The sequence below is a fragment of the Neopelma chrysocephalum genome, unplaced genomic scaffold (assembly GCF_003984885.1).
Source record: "Neopelma chrysocephalum unplaced genomic scaffold, ASM398488v2 Primary Assembly neopelma1_97390, whole genome shotgun sequence".
Taxonomy (NCBI): Eukaryota; Metazoa; Chordata; class Aves; order Passeriformes; family Pipridae; genus Neopelma; species Neopelma chrysocephalum.
Window position 1 is genome coordinate 2,388,610 of NW_020926031.1, and position 20,827 is coordinate 2,409,436.

The window sequence follows — 20,827 nt, forward strand, 5'->3', positions numbered from 1 at the left end:
CAGTCTTAAACTGCACCGGAGGAGGTTTAGGTTGGACATTAGGAAGAAGTTCTTCACAGAAAGAATGAAGAAGAAGAGCATTGGAATGACCTGCTCAGGGAGGTGATGGAGTCACCATCCCTGGAGGTGTTTAAGAAAAGACTGGATGTGGCTCTTAGTGCCATAGTGTAGTTGACAAAGTGGTGTTAGGTCATAGGTTGGACTCCATGGTTTCAGAGGTCTTTTCCAACTTAGTTGATTCTGTGATTATCTAACACTAAAATACTGTTGTGTTACTCAGGACTATTTTGAAAAATACCTCAACAGGAAAGAAAGAAGTAAGAGGTCTACAAGGTGCTGTTTGTGTGATTCCAGAAAAATTAAACCCTACTTGATTTCAGTAATCTACGCGGAAAATCAGCTTTTCCTCTCATATGTGTAACAATAGCGCTGATGGTACTGTAATGCTGTTAGTGAACATTTCCCCATATCTGTGTCACCTTACTAGGCAAGGATCCGGTGTTTTTCCAGCCAATAAAATATGATATAATGAAAAGAGTCTGATTATTCCCAGCCATGATTCCCACATAACCATCTGAACAGTGCATTGTCCTCTCATTAGGATGGTTGATCATTAGGCATATGTCTTGCAGGATGAGGTTCCCCCCAAATAATTGTGTGACAGTTGGCAACACTATGCTCTGCTACAGTCATACATGAGAATCTGTAGGAAGACTTGAAAAAAAATCAGAAAATGGATTATTTTGAAATTTAATGAATTTTGGGGGTCTGACATATCTTCTGGGGCTGGCAACATTGTACCTGTAATAATGATATAGTACAACGGTAAGCATGAGTATTAATTGTCTCTATTGCTGTTGCACCTCAGGAAGTTGGGCTTGAGTTTCCTGGAGGCTTGAGCTTTTAATCCTGGAGGGAGAAAACATAAATGTATTACTGGAGTATCAAAAGCTGAAAAGAATGGAAAGAAACAGAAGAACAAGCTGTCAGTGATCTGAGAGATTTTCAGTCACTTTTGTTCCAGAGTTGACCTCCAAAGTCATCTTCCAAGAGATAAACAATTTCTTCTAAATCCTATGTAAAATTTTATAGTATATAATAGACACACAGGTTACCATCTGGGCATGCTGCAAACCTATACTCCTGCTTTAAGCTGGAGCTTTATATTTAAACTTTCAACTGAGTCCAAAACAAAGGATTTATAGATTTTTTCAGGAGTGACAGGTGTTTAATGACTTCAACACATGCATTACAAATAGAAAGTATTTTGGAAAAAATAAAAATACTAATACACTCATGTGACTTATAATAATATATTTTTTCCTTAGTGTTACTCAGGGCGAGTAGAGTTCGACTCCATCTTCCTCTGGGTGCCATTTGGGGCCATACAGGAGCTTTGCATATAATGCATTGCAAGGAGCCATGAGGGGCTTTCAGCAATGTGCCTGTGATATATGGGCACCATCACTTATGCAGACCTTACCTAAAATATTTCTCCATTTCTCAGTACTGCATCCTCTGCTTCTCAATTGCTTGGAAAGATGCACTTATTTAATAATAATTTCCTTGTACAAGTGCACTGTTAATTATTCTGCACATACGCAACCAGGAATAATGTTTCTGTGAAAGCTCTGCACAAATTCTGCATTTTAAAATGCACAGCTGGTGATCTTCCTTCCAATACTGTGAAGTGCATGTTCACAAGGAAACGAGAATCTGAGCATACTAACATCGCAATAACAGCTACTTAGGTAAGGTATTAATCACACTGAATAAGCCTTCTGTTCATATTAATATTAAAAGGAAAATTAAATTACAAGTTTTCCTTTAGAAATGCAAATATTTAAATCCCAAGTTTACTGCTAGTGGTTGAAAGCAAAATGTTAAAATGCAATGACACAATATATTCAATAATTCCTAAATGGGCAGTTAATAAAGTCACTCAGCTATGCCATCTGGATATTAACCATGTGACATGGCCAGGTGAAACTTCTTAGTCTACTAACATCTGATGGACCAGATGTTGCAACTGGAAGAATTCTTTCCACTGCTCTGCACCTCAGAGTAGAAGAGTGTGACGTATCATGGGGATTTTGCCTTCCACACCTTGTTGTGTAACACTTTCCCCAGCACATTTTTTCTGGGGAAAAATCATATAAACTGGGAAGTATTTAAGAAATAAAGCCTGTTTATTAAAACTAAGACACTGTTAGCCTAAAAGTATTACATTTTCATTATGAATATTAGAATTCTTGCATTATTTAAGTTTGAGAAATATTTCCTTTCTTTAGGAAAGCTTCTAAACATTTAGAAAAAAAATTGGAAGATTTTGTAGCCAGTTCTCCTGAAAACTGAGTATGAAAGAACTGTGAGCTACATTCTGACCCCCTCTTTTTTTTGCAGATGGTCCTGTGTCAATTGGAATGAGTATGGATATTGCAAGCATTGATACAATATCAGAAATAAATATGGTATTGTAGCTTTTACAGTCTTTGTTTGTTCTCCTTGATAAGCTAATGTCTTGTGCTTACAGCTGCTGGCAATGTGACTTTGGGCTTGTCTCCTTGTGAAGTCAAAGTGGGTTAGGAGGTGGAACTTTATTTTTTACTACAGATACAGTTTATAGCACTATAATAAATATAGAAATGCAGCTGCAAATCACACCTCTCACAGATACAAACAGAACTTTGCTACTGAATATTAATCTTAATGAAAGGCATGTGGATCTTATTTATTTTTCAGATTAAATGTCTAAATCTTTATGCATTTCAGAAAAATGAAGATGTATTCATGAGCCTTTGAAGTCACTGTCTTTCCTTATGATTAGACACAGCTGAACTAAGACTGTTTTTCTCTTCTATTTTTACTGTCACACATTAATTTATTCCAGCTGTGTTTCATGAAATTTGTATCATTTGTTTTTGAACAAACTATGAAATGGAATATATTTTCTAATTAAAGATCTTCCATTTGTACATAGAAATAAAACCCAAAATTCATTAATCAGCTATTAAATATTAGTGTATTAGTGATTATTAGTTACTATTTAGAAAGGAGGAAGTAAGGTTAGAACTTCAGGTGAATTTATAATATTGATAAAAACACTCCATAAAATCAAAAGTTGATTTAAAATGTGTTAGGAAATAGTGTTATTGTAATGTAAGACTGCAAGGCATATCTAAAGTGAAGGGGAATTGGTTGTTATATTCAAGGTCTTGATAAATTTGGTACCACTGTTTCCTTTGTGATGCAGGAAGGATAAATTGTGTTAAAAGATGATGATTCTTGTTTCACTAACCTCTTTTGTCTATCTGAATTTATTCAATTTTTTCCAAAGTGTTCTTAAAAAAAAAAATCATTATTTACTTAGTAGTTTATATGAACAAAATTATGTTTGGAACCACTTACATAAATAATTCTAAAATTTAAAGATTTACAGAGCCAGATTATCTGCTTACAAAGCTCCAATGACTTCAGCTGATTTATAGCCCCAGACTTAGGCCATCAGCTTTTACTGTGAGAACAAAATCTACCACCTCACATCGAGTGCTAGTAAATTTGTCAGTATGAGAGACAGTACAGCTGCTGTTGGACTTGGAGAGTCAGAGCTTATTTGTGCCCAACAGCTGTTTCCGTATTTTTTTGTGAAACAGAATACAACACAGGCTTCCTTTATATGATAATTTTGTTTTTTTCTCTTCCAGGACTACACCGCTACCATATTTCTAAGGCAGCGATGGACTGATGAGAGACTTTGTTTTGATGGTAATAAGAGTTTAAGCTTAGATGGTCGGCTTGTGGAAATGCTTTGGGTACCAGATACATTCATAGTGGATTCAAAAAGGTCTTTTCTTCATGATGTCACTGTTGAGAATCGTCTTATAAGAATATACCCTAATGGAACAGTCTTGTATGCTATACGGTGTGTATATACCATGTATCAGCCTTTGTAATTGGCATCTACTTACATTTTAAACTTTCCAGGTTAGCATATTTTTTGCTTAAGAAAATGGTTCTATTTGTAAAAGTAGAATATGCATGGCCTTGTAGTTCTATAAATAGTAATATTATTGGCCAATATGAATAAATTATTAAATTTAATAATAGATCTTCTCTTCTTCCCTAATTAGACCCTTTTGCTTTCACGCAGACCAAATACAGGAATTGGATGTTGCAATTCCAGTTGTTTGCAATGAAAGGGAAGGCAAGCTGTGATGATTGACTTGCATTATTTATTGTGGATTAATCTTTATAATAGGTTTTGATAAATATAAACAAATCTTAAAATATATTACAAAATAACAAAGGAAAATGTGCGCTGTAAGTGAGAAGGGAGCAAAAAGTGGCCTTTTTAGACTGCCACTAAACCCAGATAATCTGGAGTGTTTTCCTGTTTGGGATGCTATTACTCTTGCACATTAGATACCAGTAAATAATAGGGTGTTTTCCCTCACAGTAGATATTTGCCTGCAAATATTATTTCAAGGAGGATGCATAGCATTTTTTTTGTTTTTACTGATAAACAACTTTATGCTGTTAATAATTAGCAAACTGTTTTTTTTTCAAGGATCACCACAACTGTATCATGCAGCATGGATCTGACTAAATATCCAATGGATAAACAGACATGTACTTTGCAACTGGAAAGCTGTAAGACCCTTAATCCTTATTATTTTTATAAAACTAGAAAAATATTTGTGATTTTTTGATGCTAGTTATTATCAGAGTGGCTGGAATTTTCAAAGAAGGCAATGGACATAATGTGACCAGTGTCTGTTGAATTACAATAGGATCTGTGTGCAAGGATATCTGCATGAGACATCACTGAAAATAGCATGGCACTACTGAAATGCTGCAATGCCATTAATGATTAAGCAAAACATCGGGAGATTCTCACAGGCTTGGTTTTGCAGTGCATCCTGCAGTTACTCTGTTGGTCTTCAGAGGGAGTTCTGTGAGCAGGCATTTTCTAGCACAGACGGGGAAATTTTTTTTTCCCTTTCAGAGAGCATGTAATTTTTTCCCCTGAGATACAAGTCCTTTAGGAAAGAAAAAAATTAGAATAAGGCTTATTTGTAAGACATATAGTTCGTCTTAATAATTTACTGTTTTCACACTGAAAAAATGTAATTGCATGGACATTTCTGAGATTGATAGAAACAGGTTTATTATGACTTATTTAATTGCCACTGTACCGGTGCCCTGGGAGACAACGTTATCAACTGATGGACCAAGACTAAATATACTTTCTCATTTTATCAATCAGTGTCCTCATATTTTCTTTAAAATATGCTCTCTGATACTTTGTAGGCATGGTTACTTTGCAAACACCCAAACATGCATTTTTATAGTTAATTGTTTGCTATTATTCATATGACAAGACTCTACAAAATAATTTTTGCATGGAATAACGTAAAATGATAACCAATTCTGTAAGATGAAAATATATATATTTAAATATGTATCAATACATACTCAAAATCTTTTGGAAGGCTTTTCAGTACTTGTCAGATTTTATTCTCTATCTCTTCAGGTGTGTGTGTGTGTGTTCTTTATCTCTTCATGATAATGACCAATTAGAAGATTGTTGTAAAATTTCATTTTAGACAGAAACACAAGGGAAATGAACCCAAAAACCTTCTTCACACAGGAATCCCTCTAGATAAGCAGTTTTATAAGATCCATTTAACAAATAATGATTTGAATTAGAATTGGAATTTATCTCTAATTTATTTTCCTTTGAAGAGCATATTGGTAAATCAATGTATATGGATTTAAATCAACAGCAATGCCTAATGAGTCATTTAGTATTTCTCTAGTTTCATAATGAAATATATGTCCCACAGGAACTTACAATTTATTTGACAGAATTAAAAAAAAAAAAAAGAGAATTCCCCCTATAATTAAAACCAAGCATTTTTCAGATTGATTCCATCTGCTTTTTCAACAGCACACAAGTGTCTCCTGTCCAAAGGGAAAACACAGTCATGTCCTAACAAATGCTCTGATTGCAATGGAGTTTAGTTTTGAGGAAAACAGTTAGAGGCAATAAATACAAAAAGGGAAGAGTGTGCCTTTGGCTGTGGCCCTTTTTTTTCAGTGCACTACAGTCCTTTCTTTTGGGTAGGCTGGAAATGGGGGTTGTTTCCTCATGAGATAAGCTATGTTAATTTATAGATGAATAATGACACCATCCTAGAATACCACTTGCAAAGACCATTACCTGGGTTTAAGAATTGTGAGTGCAAACACACATGCACATCCACATACATACTGATGTTTATGAAGAAAATAAATAAAATGTAAAATATATTGCAAAAATTTGAGCTGACACAAAGGGTTAGGCCCTTTATTAAGTGATTATCAAGATATTGTGAAGTAATGGCTTTACACAGTAAAGCATCCCTAGTGACCTCTATAACATACTATTCTGCTATTACTAGTTAATAACTTTAATTGACTTATACTTTCTACGTAGCAAAACACATTTTGGCCAAAATGCCTATTTTTTTTTCCCTGTTACTGCAACTCTTTAGAAGGTAATACTGGCATATGTTAGGAAACAGAAAATTGTCACTCAGTCTCTGTTGATATGGCTGCTGTGACATTTGGGAAACTGGAGGGCTCCTGTCTTGCTTGGTGCTGCCAGGGAGGTTCATGCTCTCTGCCATGTGGCAGGGAAAGCCACCATTCATTCATTCTGGGCTGAAGGTTTTTTCTTTATTCCCCCCCCCCCCGCCCAGGCCTCCAGTCTGAATACATATTCATGTCTTGGGCCCATCTCTGAAATTTTATTTCCTTTTTGAACTTGTCTTTTACCATTTATTCAGTGAAGAGGCATATGAAGGCACTTAACTTGTGCTTGACAATCAGGGAAAATTAAAATTAGCAACAGAAAGGTAAAGAAACTAATTTGTATTAGGCATTATGAATGTTTAATCCCAAATTTACTATTCCTGTAGTTAACCCTGTTGACATTAGCAGTTCATACTGTATCAACGATGTACAGGAAAGAGAATTTGAGGCTTGAGGAATTAGTTAGAATGAAAACTCAGGGTCATGTAAAGAGAATAAAGATTACTTGTAAAAACCAAATAACATGTCTTAAGGATTTTGTCTCTATAAACTTCTAAAACATTTTATAATTAGTAAAATATTAATCCTCTGAATAAAAACCAACTTTGCACAGAGGGAGCACTGTGCTATTTAGCTTTACTGTCTATTGGGAAGGCTCTCTCCATGAAAATTCTTTTTAAACATTTTGGAATTATTATTCTCAAAGAATTGTCATTGGAAGCATCACCAAAACCTACTAATTGTTCAGCTAATGAAAATATTTTGGAACAAAAGCAAGACAATCTCCATTTCGAGATATGCTTCTTATCGTCCATGTGGGCACCAAAAACTTCTCCCATCTCACACAACTTGGAAGACTGAATGGCTTGAAAACCAAAAAGGAATCTACTGTGGTTATCTCTAGTTCTTTGTTTAGAACTTTGTTTAGTTCTCTATTTAAATGTCTGCAATTCATTTATACTGAAGGGAAGTAAAATGAATCCATGTCTGGAGTCGCGCATAAAAACTTCTTTTATGAACCTCTTAGTTTTGACTAAGGACAATGCAAGCATTTGTTTATAGGTTACTTTTATTTTATATCTCCCAAATCTGGGAATTTTCCCAGCATGTGGTTTTAGGGAATTGAGAACTTAGTTTGGATACACATGCTTTTGACTTAGTCTTTTGACACAATGCTGTTTTGGCTTTAATTGCTACAAATGTGATAATGTGAGCAGAAATTCCAGGTAATGATCCCTTTTCATCTAAGTGCCAGTGTTGGTAAAGCAAAATTTACTTTTAAAGAAGGAGTTGAGAAAGAATTTCCAGGTAAAATTGTCATTTTAATTGATAACCAACCCACTGTTTCCTTACAATGAAATTTCTGAACTTGGTTTTTTCTTGCATGAAAGGGCTGTAAGAAATCAGTTTTGTTTTGTCATTGCAAGAAAAAAAAGCCAATAACTTAAAAATATTAGAAGATGCTTTAAAAAAAAAATTTAATACATCATTTTTTCTGTGATTCTAGAGCTTTGTTCTTTTTGCAGCATATACCCTTGTGTAATGTATTGCCTTATTGTCTCACTGTAATTTACTTACAGTTGACTGAGGTCTAAAAATAATCATCTGCTCATGTTTCTGTTCCCTGAGCTTAGCTATTAACTTGCACAATATAAGTCTGTCAAATACAAGAATGATTGATCTAAGTAAGCTAAAGAAAAAGATGTTCAAATGCTCCCTGTTAACATGTAGATTACATTAACATAATCTTGAATTAATCATATACACTAGTCTGTAAAGTGTCTGCCTTTCATATAATGGGGAAAAGCTACAGAGATATTTTAGCTATGACTGTGCTGCGTATTGACAAGTGTGTGCAAAATACAGTTGCCTTCTGATAGATGATTCATCCAGCTCCTAATTACTATTTGAAGGTTAAGAGGAAACCTCCTGGGGCCCCTGAAGCATGCCACGCTGTTGAGCCTGCAGAAACATCAGCTTCTAAGCTGGTGTCCTTGGGAAGTATTCAAGCTCCTAAGCCAAAACATCATCTCAAGTGACGATTCAAGCCTAGGTCAGAGCACAGCACCAGCAATCAGCAGCTCTGCTGCTCTCCTCACCCCTTAATTTCTATGGGAATGAGGACCAAATGCACTGCACCACAAAATAACATCTTGGGATGCAAGAGAAGGCACGCTTCATGTGTAGTGCAAATGCTGGCAGTGCTGTAATTCATAAAAGCTCCATTTCCTTAAAGCTTTTGCCTTTAGAATACCATGTGGTACTAATCTGTTTTATTAGTTTGTCATCTATCCTGAAATAAAAGATACAAAAAGACCACCTCTAAAAATGTCGGCTTTCAGCTTATAAGACTTTTCATGTTATTGGGAGTTTTGTTGTGAACAGGAATTACATTCTGCCAAAACTTGTCGTTGTTTATGTCTAACTGTACTTTCAGGCAGACAAATAAGAAACAGCTGAACCATAAGTGTGCTCAACACAAATTAATTATTGCATAAAATAAACACTCTTGTTGGCTTGTGTATCACTACAGGGGGTTATAACATCAATGATGTCATATTTTACTGGACCAGAGGAAATGATTCAGTTCGAGGTTTGGACACACTCCGGCTGGCACAATACACAGTAGAAGACCACTTTACCTCCGTGTCTGAGGCTGTATATGAGACAGGTAAGAACAACCTTATAACACTTTCTAGGTACAGTTTGTAATATGGCTCTGGAAACAGAGCAGCATTAAGGAACAGAGCACTCTGCTTTCTGTTAGGATGACAGTTTTCATATTCTAATAATTACATTTTTGAAGCCATACTTTTCCAGATGTTACAAGCAGAGATCCAGCTAATGGAAAGACTGAGAGTTTTTGAGCATTTTCTTGGAGGCTACACATTATCTAAAGGGTTATAAACAAGTGGTCTACTACTTCTTCCATTTAATATCAGGGGGAGCTCGTGTGAAAGAAGAGTTGTCTGTAAATTGAGCATCTAAATTGGAGACAGACCAGGGACCCTGGGGTACCCAGCTCAGAACAGCCACTCTGGCTTTATTAGGCAAGTCAGAAGTCTCTTCATCTGTGGAAGTTCCAAGAATATGCTGGGTGCTTTAACAACTGCGGGAAGTTGAATTTCATGTCTACTACTTGTAGGAGTTGCTCTTTATCTGCAGCAGCCTCTGCCCAGCCTGGTGGCAGCAGAATGCAGATTGCTCAACCTGAGGTTCCTCTGCCCAGGGAAGGGCATTTCCACACACCTGCTCGTCTGCCAATCTTAGGAAACTGCTCTAGAAAGTTTCCTCTAACTGCAGGACCTAACCTCAGGAAAAAGTGTGTTCCTATTTATTTTCCAGAGATTTTGAAAGGGCTTTTGGAGAGTTCAAGACCTGCCAAACCTGCCTTATGCTCTTTGAGTTACTCTTAGGTCCTTCATTGCTGGTCTTCACTGTGTACTCGGTTTCTCTACTGCTCAAGTCAGCACACAAACCAAAAGGCTGATCTTTAAATCAAGACACACACATTCTTCAAAACTGCCGTTTCACCAGAGGATACATTACTAATTCCGAGTCACAGAAATATAGTTTCTCTATTCTATTATTGGATATTTCTGCTTTAATAACACAACATGAAGAAACTTGTAATCTAAATTCAGGCTAAAAATCAAAGTTCTCTAAGTGGATAAAAAAGTAGAAATTAAATACCTACTAACAGACTCTAGGATTACAGAGTTTCTTGATACTTACATAAATGACATCTGCCTGCCTTCCTCCTTCTTACAGCTTCTGGGTAAGCAGCATCAGGTTCAATCAAAGAAGAATAATCCTTACTGCTGTTCAGCCCAGAAGGGTATTAGAACCTGTTCCCCATACAGGAAAGAGGAAGAGTAAACCTGCTTAATTCCTGCCACCTTCTATCACAGAATCAGGACTCTAAAAAAAAAAATAAATAATTTGGTTTGGTTTGGTTTTGGTTGGTTGTTTTTTTTGTTTTCGTTTGTTGTTGGGTTTTTTTAATTGAATAAACTAAGGCCAGTTAAAGTTGACCAGGCATGATCAGACAAACTGTACTCTTTTTCCAGTAAATGATGCTGTCTTTCTCTCTTTGTGTTGGCAGGAATCATATGTATCAAATCAAAAGCCACTTGTTGTTTAATTATACATTTTAACACATGCAACTTAATTCGATTTAAATTTCTCACACCTCCTTGTTTCAGTTCTCCTGTTCAAGAAACCCATGCTATCAAGTGCTAAGTACTACATACTACATAAAATTAAATCTCTTAATCCTCTTAATTTTCTATTGAGTCATTCTGAATTAGGTGTTGTTTTGTACAGATTTTTTTGGAAAGCGGTGCCTACTGTAGCCCATATTAAAAGAAAAAAGTAACCAAATTATGGAGCTATGTAGTCAATTTTTAATTGAAAAATTATGCTTGCATTTCCTGAACGCCATTAATAGATGAGAGTATTTTATAAATAACAATTGCATTATAAATAACAGTTATTTATAACTGCTACAATTCAAAAGGCTTAAGCTAGTTATGAGAGAAGAACTGTGTGTAGTATTTCCTAACGCAGCAAAAAAAGCAATCAGGATTTGATACTCTGTGAACTTGAACAGACAGTACAGCTGCTGTGCTAGTGAAATATTGTGCAACAGTGCAAAACCCAAGTTCACATACAGCCACTGACAGAGCCAAATTTAAAATGCAGTCAGCAAAATTCCTGCATAAGTAACTTCAATAAATTTAAGAAAAGGACACTGTGAATTAATCTTGTTTGCAGAACAGCATGTACCACATAATAGTAATCACATTATTGTAATGACATAATAGTAAGTCACTTTAAATAATGTTAGGTAGATTGCTAGCTAGGGTTTGGTGTTGACTTTGTTTTGATACAGAACAATTTCCTTTTGGACATGAGTAAATTAATTGTTAGAAACACTTTCTACATGTCTAACTATAGTCCTCATTCTGCATACACTGATACACTCTTACACAGTGTATCTTCATCAGTGGGTGCTGGGTTTTTGTTTTAGGTGTCCTGCCAACACCACCTGCACTCTCAGAGTAATAAATACTGATATAAAAAGCTTGCTTTTCTTATTGGAAAAACATAAAAGCAATGAAGGACTGTTACAGCCTAGCTTTTTGTCTAAACAATCATAGAAATAAGGCTGGAATACACTTTAAGAATTCATTGAATCTATTCTCATGTTGTGGGTCAAGGTCATCCATATCTACAGCCTACTTCCTGACAGATGTTTCTAGGAGTAAGTCAGACAAACCTCCAAAGTGCCTGCTTCACAGCCTCCCTAGATGATCTTTTTTTCCTGGTGTTTATTACACGCATATTTTCCTCATGTCTAATCTTGATCTCCCTTGCTGCATTTCAAACCCATTATGTGGATATTGAAGACAAAAGCCTTGCTGTTTTTCAGCAGCACCTTCACTGTTTCAACACAGATACATATTTTTTCAGACCAACAACTCTCCTCTTTTTTAATTTATGGAACCAATTTTCTAGATATCCTCTTTTTGCTACTGTTCTCCCTTCAAATTTCTCATATCTTTGCTGATATGCAGCACCCAAAACTGGGTATCCTGTTCCCATCAGGTGGATGGAAGGGTTTACTTAATGTGTTCCATGAACTCTGTTCCTCTTTATCCATTCTAGGTTGGTATTTGTTTTTCTTGTAAAAAATAATCATGCATTTTTGACCTTGTTCAGCTTGTGATTCCTTCTACTTCTCTGTCTTCCTTATTGCCCTGTGACCACATATTTCCTGAGCTCTGGGAACAAGTAATGCCCATCTGAGTGCAGGACTTTATACTTGCTTTTGTTGAATTGCATCTTGTTTTACTTGCTTTTGATAGTTCAGGTATTTTTGAGCTCTAATCCTGTTCTCCAGTGTGTTAACATAACACTCCACTCTTAACAGACACTTGGTATGTCATTCTGTTTGTTAGTGAGCAGTACTGGGCACAGGACAGACCCCATGTGTTCCCACTCGATAAATGCTTCTATTTTCACAGCAAGTGATAGCTAATTAATCTCAATTACCATTTTTAGTTGGAGAAAGAAGCAAAAACATAATTTAAAACTTCAGGCTAATTGGCTGTTGATAGTTTTTTTCCAGCATCTTTCCTTGAGTCTTACTCTCACTACTGCCACCCTCCTGCTAATTCCTCAGTGGCAGCAGGAATGAAGAGGCTCAGCTTGCTCAGGTCTAGTCTCAAGCTAAGTCTTTAGCCCAGAAGGCAGAGAGAGACATGTCAGGCAGTCAGGGCTCTCATTGCACTTCCTCACTTCAAAAACATCAAGTCAACAATTGCCATATTCAAAAGGTATTATTTTGGCAGAACAGAGGGAAAGAAGAGGCAGAAGCATAAAGTAAGTCTCGGCTCCTTGATGCACATAGACAGGATATTTGCTCTATTAAAAAGAGAGCACAAAGGCAGCTGGCTGCTGTTCTTGTCTACAGTCACTGCCAGGGTTTTGATGTCTATCACAAATCCTGTTTTAGCCTTCTCAGACTAGAAGCCCATCAGTTCTCATTTGGCTATGCAGTGCTGAAGCTCTGTGGTCCCCTGGCCACCACGTTATCAGCCTCTCAGGGGGGAGGTCACAATTAAGCCAGTAACGAGTTGCTGTCACTTATAATTAGTGATCTGAAATTGAAAGGCATACAAACTATATATAGACTTCAAAAGTTGTTTGAGAGTGTATAAATATAACAGACTCTACACAGAGTGTATGTTCATCAGTCTCAGACTCTTCCTCTCTAAACAGAGGCACTACCTTGCTTTGTCCTACAGGCTCGTCTGCAGTTTTCTATCATGAGTTCTTTTTGAGATAATTCTGCAATGTAAAACAATTTAGAAAAGAAAATGTGGTAAATGCATTGAAAAAGTTGCAGTAACATAAAAACATATTGAAATGCAATGAATGAAACAGAAGGATATTAGGAGGCATTTTTTGTAACTCCTGCAAAGTTCCTTGTAGTATATACATACATAGAGATGGACACTTGGAAAACTTCCCGTGCTATAGTTTTTCTGGTTTTTTTACGGGTAAGCTAAATGGATAAATATATCTGCCGACAAACACTGCATGAAAGGGTTTGTTTCATTCTTAGGAAATTTGAATTTCAAACTTATTTTTTGTAAAGCGTTTTCATGAACATGAAAAGCATGTTGAGAAGCCTGGCCTAAGCTTTAATTTCCTCTGGTTCACTTCTGAAAAGCAAGTAAGAAAAGAGATAGTTTATAAGATCTAAACTATGAAAAACAAAAAACTGATTTTTCTCTGAGGGAGGGACAAAGGAGCTGTAATAGCATATTAACAATATGTATTGACACCCTTAGCATCCTGCAGCAATCAGAGAATTGTATTTCAGTTGTACAACTTATTTGTTGTGTAAGAACAGGGACATAATAATTCCTTAATGCACATGTTCATTGTAAACAAGCAATAAAAGAATTATATACTGAAAACTACATTTTTAGTGTATAGTTAAGGCAGTAAAATCTATTTAAAGCTTTCCTGTAGCATGCCCTTAAAAGACGCAAGAAGAAAAGAAAATGATGCATTGGTAGAATTCTACTGACGTGCTTGTGCAAGATGTACATCACACATTTTAGCAGACACCCAAGGGGTTAGCATAAATAATTCATGATAGAGAAAAGTATGCTCTTTGTGCCTGACTGCACACCCGTGTGCAGGATACCAAAGTGCTTCTTACATAAAGAATGATGTGGAGCAGTCTTTTACTGGAGTAGAGTTCAGCAAAAAGTCCACGGAAGTACCTGTGGGGAAGACGCTCCCATCCCATAACACTTAGAGTGGAAGTTAGGAATTGCTGACAGCATTTATAGAGGATCAGTTCTTCCTTCAGGTGTCTCTGTTGGGACCACCTGCTGGTCAGAGATGCAGAAAAGAGCAGAGATACAGCATTCTGCCATCAGCTGGGAACAGATGCCAAAGAAAAATGGCATTATCAGAAAATGAATGACCTAGCATGATAAGGAAGCCTATTTAGGTTTATATCTATTTTTCAAGCAGTACAGCAATAGTTGTTGCTGATAGAATCATCAGTGGAAATTCTATACGATGTGTTAGATAATCAGCACCATATATGAGAATATAATTTTAGAAGACAAAAGCCAATCTTCAAAGGCAAGTTATAAAACAGAATAAACTAGTTTTTATTGCCTTCATAAAAATCTGCCTTAGACCTAGATCGACCTGCTCAGTTACTGACAAAGAGGCTATTCGCGTTTAATTTTTATGATACTACAACAAAAGTGATCAGCTGGATCAAATTGTACTTTTTTTTGTCACTTTTTTTGTCACCTGTCACCTTTTTGTACTTTTTAGGGTACTTAGCAGAAGAGAGTTTTTTACTTCTGCCCTCTAGTAAATTCTATAAAGCCCAAAAATAACTCGGTTTAATCTTCTTTTGCTGTGGGGTGACCTAAGTAGAATACCCCACCTTCTGGAGTGTTTAGCATATGTATATTGACAGTCATTTAAGTTCAGAGTCATCTGAGAAAGTGTTAAACACAGTAATTCAACACTTTGGTAAGTGCTAATGCTACGCCTTTGCTGTAGTTAGCTATCTGCACAGAGATTAATTCCATCACATTATCACATTTAAATCAGAGCAGTCTCACACTGACGTGACACTCAGAATGGGCAAGAAACTTGAATGAAAAAAAGTCTTTTCATTTTATTGCAAGTATTTTGTTGTCAATAAGACTCAAGTAAGGGGCAAATTTGCAGTTTTGAGGAGTTAATTTGAGCTGTACTTGAGTTAACTCTAGTAAAGCCAGGACTAGGATTATATAAATCTGTTTCAATTTTGATTTGGCTGATGGCACTATAGCCTCAGCTGTGCAAGTCAAAGGCAATGAGATACAGCATTACTCTCTCATATGCAGCTCACACAACTGGAGTAGCAAATCTGTTCTTTTTAGAGATGATAACTTCTGGTACATGTGTGGTGTAGATGAAAAAAGGACTGTAATATTTCCCTGTCTTCATTTTATCCCATTGCTCATTTCTTTAGCATGATAAGTATGCACCGAATACTTTTTCTCGACTACTGCTTCTTTCAGTTTATTACAGGAGGAGCTGTGATGAATTCTATATATAGGTTGCTTCAAAATTTCCATTATAAAAGCTCTTCTGAATTCTTTAGAGAAATGCTGACACTATTATTATCATGTCCATAATGTGTCTTTGGATTCTGGCAAGCAGAAAACCTTAAGGTTAGAATGCCTCTTCTTTGTTCCCCAAAAAGCCACTCAGCTATAAGCCATTACATCTCTATTCCTCTTTGTTCACATTACTTCAGAAATTTCTGACATCAGGAGAAATAATAACATCGTAATACCCAAAAGGCTTGTCTACACTTGGAAATTGCAGCAAAGTGGCAAACTGTGACTTTCAAATTTGATATTTTGAACTAACTTCCCATGTACACACTTGACTTTTATACTAAGGTAAATGGAGATACAGTTGTAGGGGACTAACAAGGAGAGGGTATTATTGTATGGTTACATTGGCTGTTTCAGAGTTTTCCTTCTTAAAGACAAGTTCTTCTAAGGCTGAACCACAGGAACTCCCAAGTGCCTGTGATACTCTGCAGGAAGTATAGTCCAGTCTCTTCACTCCCCTTTGCTGAGCATGTGGCACCACATCCTTCTCTATGGTCAGCACAGAAGCACAAAACAAATGACTTTTGTGGAGTATCCAGTTCTCTTTCCCTAAATATGCTTTGTGCTATAGCCTTTTTTTGTCCAGACTCAGTGTTTTTCCATAGCACTAGTGCTCAGTTTAGTGCAAGGATGAGTGCAGACAAAAGCAGTAATGCTGCACAGTCAACTGTAAGTTTTTCACTTCCTAACTTTTGAGTGCTTTACTTTGGTCTGTTTACACTTAAAATCAGTTTTGGTGAGCAAAATGGCATTTATTGAAACAACTGCAGTGGTAAAAATCACAGCCTTGATAGAGGTACATTGGTTAATGTTCCCTGTTTCACATAAAAATGATAATAATGGCATAAAACATCTTTGTATTTCTTGCCTCATGGAGATAGTTTAAGTCTAATGTTCATCTTTGTATCCTTTCTTCTATCAGTGAGACACTTGAGGATCTTAATATACTGAACTTATAAAAAAGAACCCTAAATACAGTGCATTTTTACCTTTGGAAGGAGGAAGAACTGACTACCAGAGGACTCTAGTTCACTAGAGAAAAGGCAGTCAGCATGGCAGAAAACTGAAATTAGATTAATATTAGAAATTAGACATTCATTTTTAACAGACAGAATTATTTGCTGAGAGAAATGGTGGATACTGTGTGTCTAGATATACTTAAACTAAGTTTACATGTCTGTGTGAAAGGTGGACTCTATTCCAACCAAAATGACTGAGTTCAAAGCAGGGGATAATTGGGGAAATTTAATGGTTTGTGACTGGGGTCAAGCTACATAATCTAGCAATTCTTTCTGGTTTTAAGAATCCTGCGAACCCTTATTGTTCTCTTGATGCAATATATAAAATTCTTTCAAAAATGAAGATTTAACCATCCATTTTTCAGTCTGGGAGGAATAATGCATTCTTTGGCATCCATTACTTGCACTTCAGGCTTTTCAGTGTTCTTTGACTGTCTCACAGCGCACCTGAGGGATGCACAAATAGCCTGCCTGTGTGTATATTGTTGTTTCTAAAGTGAATTCACTGTTCTATACTTCTGTCCTGACTTGCAGCACACAGCACTGGAAGCAAACACAGGTCCCAGAGAGCATAATGTTTTGTATTAAAATAGCTGAAGCCAAAGCTATCTGACTACAGAACATTACACTCTCACTGGTATTCTGATGTTCTGTTGTTAAAATAATGTTGTAAAAATTTATTAACAATTTTGAACTTGGAACTTCAGAATGAGAAGTCCTTTGCGCTCTTTTAAATTAGTAAAAAGAAAGATTTTGCCTTCCTGAGATTCATTGAACTGGTAACAATTTCAGATCCTGTGCTTCAGCATAGGCAAAATTTTACTCGGTTATTGAGCTGGGTAAAAAAATTGGGCTTTGCTTACAAGTGTGCTGTCCCCTCATGAAAACCAATTCTGTATTTGACTCTGTGATCCCAAAAGTTCATCTTCTGGAAATCACTCACATAGAAGCAAACCATTTGTGCCACAATAGTGACACTGCTCAGAGTAACACAAACACTGTAATGCATTAATATAAAGAAAAAATAAGTAATGAAGATACGAAGATACTACTTGGGTTTAAGTGGAATATAAGAGGTAGGTAAGCAGTACTGGAGTAGGTACCCTCAATCCAGATCTTGAACAATAGTAAGTGAAAAGAAAAGCAAAATAAATGAGATATGTGAGATAGGTAAAAGTAAGAACCCATTCTAACTTTGTGAAATTACAATTGTTACTATGTTACTTCATATCGTAGCTCATTTATTGTTATGAATAGCAACAGCTAAATACATATGTGACTTAAAATTTCCTTGTGTTATATAATGAAACATCCTTTCCATACATTGATGGTTTTATTTTTTCCCTTGCTAATCTTCATTTAATTTCCAGTTCAAGGGGCCTTTAATAAAACTCTGAATATGGTGACTGGGTGTTACATATTTCGATTGTTAATTTTAGAGTCTTCATTTTGAATTTTTCAGCACTGTGTTTAATTTTTTTCAAACTTGTTTGTTAAGCTTTTCCTGCACTGTAGTGCACCAGAATAATACAGGTTGTTATTTCAAAAAACTTTTTCTGAATTACACTTTCACAATATTTTTCCCTGCTCTTTCCGCAGGACGTTACCCAAAACTAGTGTTTCACTTTGAACTCAAGAGAAACATCTTGTATTTCATATTAGAGACATATGTACCATCAATCCTACTGGTTGTGCTCTCCTGGGTATCATTTTGGATAAGCCAGTCATCAGTTCCAGCTAGAATCTGCATAGGTGAGAAGCCAATAAACCAAACCAAGAGCTGGATCATTAAGATGCTTTCTTTATTACAAGTACATGGCATCCATTTCCCAAAGCTGCAAACACTTCTGAGTTTTATGGAATTACTTTTTTTGGTTTGCCGTACCTAGTATATGTGTGGATTCCCTTAAAGCCCTGCTGTTCTTTAGCTAAGAAAAACATCTTTGGGAGCTACAAGAGACTTAGAGGCAGGGGAGGCTGCTGAAAGCAAAGGAAAAAATGGTGTCATTTTGGAAATAATTTAAACATATTAAAACACATGGCATGCACAGACAGAATTGTGAGGCTTTTGTGAGGTCTAATGATACATACTAATTAACACATGAATAATAAGAGAATTATAAGAGATTAAATATAATTAATTTCAAATAAAGGATATTCTGAAAAGGAAAGAATGCAAATCAGTTTTGATCAGGCTGCAGGTGGGGTGGGAAAAACACTCCTACAGAATATGGTAGAAAGATTTCACATCAAATGAGGCCATTGGGCAACTGCACTGAGCAAAATGATATCTGAATATTTAAAGGGAGCTTTTGCATAGATTTGCAATAATAATGTGTTAATCATAAATATACATTCCATGACACCAAAATCTCTCTCATTTTAATTTCTAGTCTTCTCAGCTTTACTAACAGTTTTCATTAGTATTTTTAAACATTTAACTTCAGAATTATAAGTTCATAAGAATTATAAGTTCATTGGAAAGCCTTCTTTCTAAAACATGACCCATTAAATGCTGTGGCATATTTGGAGTTTCAGAGCCAGGAAAAACTCTCTTGTAGTAGGGCCCTTGCAGTGGAGGCCTTCATTTCTATGCATGTTATATCAGAACACATATTTTTGTGTTCCACAGGTGTTACCACAGTCCTTACAATGACAACACTGATGATGGGAGCCAGGACTTCGCTCCCAAATGCTAATTGCTTTATTAAGGCAATTGATGTGTACCTTGGTATCTGCTTCAGCTTCATCTTTGGAGCACTGTTAGAGTATGCTGTGACTCATTTCTGCACTCTACATCAACTCAGTTCAAAGGAACTTCCAATGGTATTTTAATTCTTTGGTTATTGTTCTATAAACTAGAATTAAATTATACCTGGTAAAGAGAATTAATTCCCTTAGCACTAATATTAAATGTATTTAAGGAAGTTTCTTTTTTAGAATTAGGACAGCGAAATAAAATAATCTTGAGAAAAAGAAAAATATTTGTATACCTGGATCTTATTTGGAAGAGATCAAGCAAACTGAAGCACCCGTCCATAATGATTCTCTCTTTAGACATGGACTTTATGGCCATTTATCAAACAATGTGCTAGACATACCACAAAAATCATAGACATTTGTTGTCTTCCAGGCAAAAGCATATAGTTACTTACGGTTCAAAAACTCGACTGAGCTTGATGACTTGACCTGATTGCGAAATGGAAAAAAAGAAAAGAGTTTATTACATTCCGTTTATGAAACCTTCATGTGCATGGAACACGAGTCAGTCTCCTAGCAGACAGCTTCACATCCTGGGTATATCAGATCCCTCTTGCCTTCTGTTCACATCTTCTCTTTCAACAGCTGCAGCTGAAGCTCAGACTGGGATTCACTTTCTCTTCTGCGTCGTTATTATAACAGCACTTTTTGCTGCTTTAATGAGTTTCTCACAACTCTGAAATACTGTGAAATATACTTAAAATAGAAATGGATGAAATCAACATAGGCATTTTTCACTCTGGTGGTTGTTATCTTGCTGAAATAATCAGGACAGGTTCATGAGGTTTTGTCACATCTTCCATCTCCAGTGTACAGCACTACTTTCATAAGCAATGAAAAAGAAATCACAAGGAAGCTGGAAGATGATTGTCTTGCAGCTTGTAATTATGGAACTGAATCTATTATGCATGAGAGAAAATAAAATTTTAAGCAGCTTATGAAATTTCTGGATTAATTGAAAAAAGTAAAATATGAAAAATGAGAATAACAGGGGGGAAAAATGCAGAAGGAGGTTTGGTTGAGTGCTGTAGGGTTAAAGGGCCAGAAGAAGAAAGTTTGTCAACTGTGTAAGCCAAACTAGAACAGAGCATCACAAATGCCTAAGCAAAGCCCCTCAACAGACTCAAGGAACAGGATATTGAGTTGAAGTGGAGGAGCTTCAAAGCAATGAAGATCAGCCAATGTGTGGAGTTTTTTATGTCTAGATAGTTCATCAATTAATATGTGATTTTGGGTGTTTGGACGAGAGATAGGTCC

The 20,827-nt window shown here is 36.1% G+C and overlaps 1 protein-coding gene across 1 annotated transcript in view; it reads left to right on the forward strand.

Annotated features, from left to right (window-relative positions):
- The window catches only part of LOC113961729 (gamma-aminobutyric acid receptor subunit pi-like), a 47,687-nt gene that overhangs the window by 21,881 nt on the left and 4,979 nt on the right, over positions 1–20,827 (forward strand). Inside the window, exons 4-9 of the mRNA XM_027672248.1 lie at positions 2,404–2,471; positions 3,705–3,922; positions 4,568–4,650; positions 9,110–9,247; positions 18,410–18,562; positions 19,443–19,636. Coding sequence (XP_027528049.1) covers positions 2,404–2,471; positions 3,705–3,922; positions 4,568–4,650; positions 9,110–9,247; positions 18,410–18,562; positions 19,443–19,636 — 854 coding nt within the window. The remainder of the gene's footprint in view (positions 1–2,403; positions 2,472–3,704; positions 3,923–4,567; positions 4,651–9,109; positions 9,248–18,409; positions 18,563–19,442; positions 19,637–20,827) is intronic.